At 41.8% G+C, this 8,033-nt stretch overlaps 1 protein-coding gene across 1 annotated transcript; it reads right to left on the bottom strand.

The window, feature by feature from the left end:
• Positions 1–467: 467 nt before the first annotated feature.
• Positions 468–7,307, bottom strand: cpb2 (carboxypeptidase B2 (plasma)). The gene is made up of 11 exons (XM_061799013.1): positions 7,157–7,307; positions 6,982–7,057; positions 6,786–6,910; positions 4,168–4,276; positions 3,993–4,094; positions 3,561–3,662; positions 3,376–3,486; positions 3,204–3,294; positions 1,006–1,208; positions 801–885; positions 468–725 (listed from the first exon to the last, which is right to left on the bottom strand). The coding sequence occupies exons 1-11, from the start codon at positions 7,225–7,227 to the stop codon at positions 514–516; spliced, it is 1,287 nt and encodes a 428-aa protein (XP_061654997.1). The 5' UTR covers positions 7,228–7,307; the 3' UTR covers positions 468–513.
• Positions 7,308–8,033: the final 726 nt, after the last annotated feature.

The following is an 8,033-nucleotide window of genomic DNA, read 5'->3' as shown; positions in this document are numbered from 1 at the left end:
CTGAACAGGATAAGCAACATTGAAAATAGATGATGAAGAGGACTGTTTTAGTAGCAATTCCATCCATCCATTCTCAACAACGCTTCCCCTGGTTAGGGTGACGGGGCGCTGGAGCCTATCCCACCGGACTTCAGGCGAAAGGCGCACTACACCCTGAACTGGTCGCCAGTCAGTCGCAGGGCACACTTAGACAGGGACAACCATTCGCACTCACATTCACACCGTCACTGAGTGGGAACTGAACCCAGGCTGCCCGCACCAAAGTCAGGCGAGTATACCACTACATTAGTAGCAATTCGAATGTTTTATTTTTTCCGATGCAAAAAGCAATCCATTCCGTAAAATAATTGTTTTGTTGTGAAAAGAAATGGTGTTCATTTCATATACTTTTAAACCCTTTATCCAAGGTCTGACCACTTTTTAACCCTTAAAAAGGTGACACGCTGTAATAATGAGGAAAACACAACTTGAAAGTCATTTTCAGGTTTAATCCAAATGTTCTGGTATTGCTACTTAAACAGCTGAAGAACTTATTGAAGCTTGTGTTTTGTCTCTGACCCTAAGAGCAATGGTCTTCACGGCAAGGAGCGCTTCATTGCACGCCCTGGAAATGTGAGACGGTGGCAGAAGAAAGCCATAGCGTCCACGATCCTGGAGCTCAAACGTGAATGAGTACTTTATGCCAAGATTGTACGCCCAGTCATCGGAGCCACCAGGTGCCAGATCTGCATGATAGTTAGAGCAATGCATCAGTACTTTGAATCAGTCAAATGAGCTTGACTGAAAAATAACTCACTCACATATCGTCTGTGCTCCTGCACCATATTTGTAAGTGTTTCTGTAATATCGTCTGATATTTTGTGAAGCTTCTTGCACCATCTCAAACTTAAATTGGAGATTAAAGTTCAACATCCACAGTTAGAAAAAAATATTCTTGTATGTCTGTATGTTTTGGATTCTAAAAGCATCTTTTGATAAAATTGAGCCTCTGTATTGGGCTCTCACCAGCTCATTGTGGTTCTGTGCCTCATCCAAGGTACATGAGTATGGGAAGAGCAGCATCTGAGAGTAGGCGTGGATGCTGAGGTAAAGCTGGATCGTGTCCTTTTTACTGCGCAGGAAGTTGGCTACGGCCTCCGATTCGGGTTCTGATTCAGGGAAGGCACCGCAGTAGATCTCACTGCAGGGATCATTGGAGGCTCCCTCCGCTGGCGGGCAACACAGACTCCAAATAGGAGCAATTCCAAGGCACACATTTGAAATTACAGTACAGTATACACATAGACACCATTTTTGGTACCCTTCCATTCCACAAATAGAAAACTCACAATGGCAGAATTGTTTTAAAAAAGAAAGGAAACTGGCTTGGACCTAATTATGGTACCCATAACTTCACATTTTGTTACACAACATTTAGAGGAAAACACTGCAATCACACAATGCAATGTTGGTAACTCTCAGTGAGACTTGTGTACCTATTTTGCCCCACTTCTTGTGTACAAACTGTTTTAGGTTTGAAGGGTGACTTCTCCTGACTGCATGTTTTACTGTAGCTCCTTCATCAAATATTCAGTAGGATTGAAACCACGGCTTGTCCGAATAGTCTGATATTTTGTTTTAGCCATTCTTATGTGTTTGTGGTCACCGTGATGTCCGCAATTCGGGAAAAATCTGGCATGAACGTCCCGGTCAACAAATAAGGAGAGAGGCATTGCAGCCTTGGCAACGAGCACGGCCAACTCTTGCATTGTCATTGGTTCTGTCACGAAGCGTCAGCCTTCACTGACAACCTCAATCATTCTTTTGTCATTTTTCCAAGACATTCAAGACATTCTGTGACTGATGCAGCAAAGCTGCCCCAAAACCGAGCCTCCTCCATGTTTTTCAGTATTGATCTTTTCTTTATATCAGAATCATAATCATCTTTATTTGCCAAGTATGTCCAAAAAACAAAAAATTGTCTCCGGTAATTGGAGCCGCTATAGTACGACAACAGACAGTCAATTGACAGAGATCACTTTTGAGACATAAAGACATTGACAAAAAAAAAAACCAGTCACTGAGCAATAAAGGTTTGCTAGTTATCTGGTAATGCCGGTACATTTTTTTTTTTTTTGACAATTGTGCAAAAAGATGCAGAGTCCTCTAGCACTTAGAGCAGTTCGAATGACTAATATTGCAAAAGTCCGGTGCAATGAACATTGTGCAAAGGGCGCCGAGACTTCAAGCGAGTAGTACGATAATCTGGGATAATGTTGATTGTGCAAATGTTGCAGATACTCCTCAGTCAGTGTGCAAATGGAGCAGATGCTACTCTGGCATTTGTGGCCAGTATTGGTCAACAACAGATATGCAAATAGTGCAGCGTGAGTGCACGAGTAATATATCATTGCCCCGACAGAAATGTGACAACAAACTCAAGACAAAAAATTGCCAGCATGTTGCAATGGAATTGTAGGTTAGGTGTTTCAGAAGTTGGTTGTAAGAGGGAAGAAGCTGTTGGAATGTCTGCTAGTTCTAGTTTGCATTGATCGGTAGCGTCTACCTGTGGGAAGGAGCCGGAAGAGCCGGTGACCGGGATGTGGAGGGTCCGAGAGGATTTTGCACGCTCTTGTCTTAGTTCTGGCAGCGTTCAAGTCCTCAAGGGTGAGTAGGGGGGTACAGACAATCCTTTCAGCAGTTTTAATTGTCCGTTGCAGTCGGAGTTTGTCCTTTTTTGTAGCAGCACCAAACCAGAGGCTCCAATTTGTTTATTAACATAGAGTTGTGACTTGACAAAATGCTCCAGTTTTGTCTCATCTGTCCAAAGCAGATTATCCAAGAAGCCTGGTGGCTTAGTTGTCCATCTCGGTCTAAACCCTATTGAACATCTGTCGAAGAAGCTTAAACGTGCAGTCTGGAGAATGCACACTTCTAACCTGAGACAATTGAAGTAGTTTGCTCACCAATGACAGGTGCGCAAGTCTCAGTAAGAGCTACAAAAATGTGGAGTGATTGCTTCAAAAGAGTTGGACAACAAAATATTAGTTAAGGATAACATCATTTTTGTCCAGGCCAGTTACATTAGTATTTTTTTTATTTGATTTTCTTTATTATTACTTCAGTCAGTTTCAAGTTATTTCAGTGACCATTGTGTTTTTGTTTTCTTTACTGGAAGGGTAGTAACAATTTTGTCCATGTGTCTACATGACTGGGAGACTTACTGCACCAGTTTGCGTCAAAGTTCCTGTTTAGGTCAACACCAACACAGTAGCTATCCGGGTGGACTGATCGGCTCTTCCTCCACATTCGGTTCTGAGACACACAACAAGTATGCAGTGGTAAATCAAACATCCGCTATAAATGACTGTCCACTTCTCGCGGATGCACTTTTACCGTAGTCCATGTGTACAGATACCCATCAGGATTCATCACAGGTAGGACGTAAACATCCATGTTGTCTAAAATGTCAGTTATATCTTGGTTTTGCTTGTAAAAAGCTAAGGACTGCGGAGAGGAGAATGTCTTACCCAACTGATTTGTGCACTAAACCACAGATCATACGAACCAGATTTACTCACATATTGTACAAACCATAAGCAGAAAGCCGGAGAGATCCACTCTCTGGCGTGGATTCCACAGTCAATCCACAAGGCCTTCTTATTCCCACTGTTAAGCGACAGCTGAGGGTGGAATAAAATATGATCTCAGTCATACCAAATGAATGAGTAATGCACTTCTTAACAACAAAGGGGTTGTCTGTGTGCTACTACTTTGTACTTGCAGTTCTTGATGTATCAATTTAGGCTTTGTTGCTGGGTAAGTGTTCTCACAAGGATGATATTGTTAAATGTTGGGGAGAGTGCACACATTAAACTTGTCCAAAATAGGATATGCAGGGCCAGATGTTGTACTAAATTTCAATTGGGTCAGCTCCAGCAACATGTTCAGATGTGTATCACCATGCTTATCATATCAGAGTTGTTGCATTTGATTGATGGAATGACATGCACCTTCAGAGCATAGAGTGGTCGTTTCTCAAATGAGGAACCCAGAAGAATGGTTTTTATGGTATTTGGGTTGTCTTGAGAGGTCCTGTTGATCCAATAATAGATCTGAAGGAGACAAAAAAAATGCAGGTCATCCCTTCATCGTGAGGGAACTCAGCATGTTATAGAAGGCATATACATCCTCCAGGCGGTGATATCGCTCAAAGAAACTCGTGCTGCTTCTCGGGTCTGTGGAGTCGTTCCTCGTCTGCATTTCAATCAGTAGATCGGTGTTGTCCAGTAACACTCTGGAAAACACAGTTTGACAAAAGCTTTTTGCTCCACTGAAATAAGATTGATTGTAGGTACGTGCACAGTGTGTACGGAAAGTTTTCAGACCCCACATTTTTCACTCTTTGTTATATTGCAGCCATTTGTTAAAATCATTTAAGTTCATTTTTTTCCCTCATTAATGTACACACAGCACCCCATATTGACAGACAAAAATTGAATTGTTGATTTATTTGCTGATTTATTAAAAAAGAAAAACTGCAATATCCCACAGCCATAAGTATTCAGACCCTTCGCTGTGACACTCATATATTTAACTCGGGGGGGGGGGTGTCCATTTCTTCTGATCATCCATGAGATGGTTCTACACCTGTCATTGGAGTCCAGCTGTGTTTGATTATACTGATTGGACTTGATTAGGAAAACCACACACCTGTCTATATAAGACCTTACAGCTCACAGTGCATGTCAGACCAAATGAGAATCGTGAGGTCAAAGGAACTGCCTGAAGAGCTCAGAGACAGAATTGTGGCAAGGCACAGATCTGGCCAAGGTTACAAAAAAAATTCTGCTGCACTTAAGGTTCCTAAGAGCACAGTGGCCTCCATAATCCTGAAATGGAAGACGTTTGGGACTATCAGAACCCTTCCCAGAGCTTGCTGTCCGGCCAAACTGAGCAATTGGGGGAGAAGAGCCTTGGTGAGAGAGCTAAAGAAGAACCCAAAGATCACTGTGGCAGAGCTCCAGAAACGCAGTCGGGAGATGGGAGAAAGTTCGAGAACATAAGTGTCAAACTCAAGTCCCGGGGGCCAGATGCGGCCCGCCTACATCATTTTATGTGGCTCGCGAAAGCAAATCATGCTAGTCAACTTCCGTGATTTTTGCTAAAATCTATACCCAAATTCCAAATTGTCCTAATAATAAACAATAATGTTGAGATTATGCGGCACGGTGGACGACTGGTTAGAGCGTCAGCCTCACAGTTCTGAGGACCAGAGTTCAATCCCCGGCCCCGCCTGTGTGTAGTTTGCATGTTCTCCCTCTGCCTGTGTGGGTTTTCTCCAGGCACTCTGGTTTCCTCCCACAACCCAAAAACATGCAGGGTAGGTTAATTGAAAACTCTAAATTGTCCGTAGGTGTGAATGTGAGTGCAAATGTTTTTTTTTTTTTTGTGCCCTGCGATTGGCTGGCAACCAGTTCAGGGTGTACCCCGCCTCCTGCCCGATTATAGCTGGGATTGGCTCCAGCACGCCCGCGACTTGAGTGAGGAGAAAATAGCTCAGAAAATGGATGGATGTTGAGATATTTAATTTTTCTGTTACCAAACCCTTCTTCTACAGTAACTTAAACAATACTTGAAAAAACTATTATCCTTGTCTCTGATTTCAAAACTAGTTATCCCTCAATTTATTGTGTAATGGTAATAATGTTTTGGTGATTATTAAACATTTATATGGTTTCACTGTTCTAACGGCCCTCTGAGGGAAATCATAACTACAATGGAGCCCGAGACAAAAAAAGAGTTTGACACCCCTGTTCTAGAAAGTCAACCATCACTGCAGCCCTCCACCAGTCGGGGCTTTATGGCAGAGTAGCTCGATGGAAGCCTCTCCTCAGTACAAGACACATGAAAGCCTGCATGGAGTTTGCTAAAAAAAAACAAAAAACAAAAAAAAAAAACTAACGACTCCAAGATGGTGAGAAATAAGATTCTCTGGTCTGATGAGACCAAGATACAAATTGTTGGCCTTAATTCTAAGTGGTATGGAAAACCAGGCACTGCTCATCACCTGTCCAATACAGACCCAACAGTGAAGCATGGTGATGGCAGCATCATGCTGTGGGGGTGTTTTTCAGCTGCAGGGACAGGAGGACTGGTTGCAATCGAAGAAAATATGAATGCGGCCAAGTACAGGGATATCCTGGACGAAAACCTTCTCCAGAGTGCCCAGAACCTCAGTCTGGGCTGAAGGTTCACCTTCAAAAAAGACAATGACCCTAAGCACACAGCTAAAATACCGAAGGAGTGGCTTCAGAACAACTCTGTGACTGTTCTTGAATGGCCCAGCCAGAGCTGCCTTAAACCCAATTGAGCATCTCTGGAGAGACCTGAAAATGGCTGTCCACCACCGTTCACCATCCAACCTGACAAAATTAGAGAGGATCTGCAAGGAGGAATGGCAGATGATCCCCAAATCCAGGTGTGAAAAATTTGTTGCATCATTCCCAAGAAGAATCATGGCTGTATTAGCTCAAAAATGTGCTTCTACTAAATACTGAGCAAAGGGTCTGAATACTTATGGCTGTGTGATATTTCAGTTTTTCTTTTTTGATAAATCTGCAAAAAATTCAACAATTCCGTTTTTTTATGTCCATATGGGTTGCTGTGTGTACATTAATATGGAAAAAAATGAACTTAATTGATTTTAGCAAATGGCTACAATATAAAAAAGAGTGAAAAATTTAAGGGGGTCTGAATACTTTCTGTACCTACTGTAAATATGTGTTTTTAGACAAACAACATACTCATTTGCTATATCATATCGTTGCAGCAAATCTTTGACTGTGGCTGAGCTGTTTGCAGGAACAAGGAGGTGAACTTGAGTTTCTTCTTGGATGTACTGAGGGTCGATGGGCTGCCACAATGCTGTCTGTGGACATGTCGCATGGACACAATAAAGGAGCAGAAAAACAAAGCAAAACAACTGCCTGTCAATTCAACCTCGTATTGGCTGGAGATATTCTTCAAGATGCCCACTTGTTCGGGTGTTCTTGGTGTGATTGACAGAATTTGGTTGCTACAAAAAAAGAATAACGCAAATAAATTTAACAACTGAATTGACATTATGCTATGAGAGTTAATTTAACCACACATTAAAAAAGAAAATCTAACTTACTGTGTTTCAGTGCAGTGCCCCGTCTTGAGGAGTTGGCCAATTAAAACAAACCAAATCACAAATGTCTTCATGATGGAAAGGGTACAAATGATAGACGTTCGTTCAAACTGTGCGGGTAGTGAGTTGTTATTGATTGAACTGTTTATTTAGAAGTTGAGCTTTGGCTTTTTGGGAGAGCGGGGGCATAGATCAATCCGCATGGCTACGAGTGAGTAGATCGGTGAACCCCTGTTCCAAAAATACATATTTAACCGTATGTAAACGGGTCAGATTAATTTAGACATTGCATTACATTTAGACTGTCAAATATGCAGGTAGTGTCAAATTTGAATACGTCATTATTTACTTTATTTATTTATTTATTTATTTAACTATTTATTGAATTATCTCATATTCATTTCATGATTTCACTGTCCCTGCTAGTGCATCATGAAATCATTTTAGTGTATCTGTCATCCCGTCCCATCAAATTCAGTAGGCGGGCACTGGGTGGGAGTAGCACTGATACAGCCCCCAATTTCTTCTGCATGAGTTCGTCTGTGGATTAATAACAGACATTTGAAGAAAAGTCATGAATTTAATGGCCAATACATAGGCCAGTATGTTTCATGCGCTTCATGTGCGAGTTATTAACAGTCATTTTAGTGGACTGTCTAAAACGCTTAACGTTAAAAAGCTTAGGCTTAACGTGGACAGCATCCGTAATACCGGGGTTATCTTTTTAACTGACTTTTTGCGGAATCCGTAGTAAGCAACATGACCGTCTTATTCAGTTTGATCAAGTTTTATTTTGATATGGGTTTAAGACACTGGGAGATACTCTTCTTTGAGTCACATAGATGGTATTGTTATTAGTTTGTCGACATTACGCAGGCAC

Source organism: Phyllopteryx taeniolatus, chromosome 1, assembly GCF_024500385.1.
Source record: "Phyllopteryx taeniolatus isolate TA_2022b chromosome 1, UOR_Ptae_1.2, whole genome shotgun sequence".
Classification (NCBI taxonomy): Eukaryota; Metazoa; Chordata; class Actinopteri; order Syngnathiformes; family Syngnathidae; genus Phyllopteryx; species Phyllopteryx taeniolatus.
The sequence above is the reverse complement of the archived record's forward strand: the minus strand, read 5'-3'. Positions and strand labels throughout refer to the sequence as shown.

What these genes read in the sequence shown, in the direction of transcription:
- cpb2 (XM_061799013.1), bottom strand. Translation starts at nt 7,227, where the DNA reads ATGAAGACATTTGTGATTTGGTTTGTTTTAATTGGCCAACTCCTCAAG. An exon ending in GGGCACTGCACTGAAACACA is followed by an intron (nt 7,058 to 7,156) that starts GTAAGTTAGATT and finishes CTTTTTTTGTAG; the next exon opens with CAACCAAATTCTGTCAATCA. An exon ending in GATATCACCGCCTGGAGGAT is followed by an intron (nt 4,095 to 4,167) that starts GTATATGCCTTC and finishes TGTCTCCTTCAG; the next exon opens with ATCTATTATTGGATCAACAG.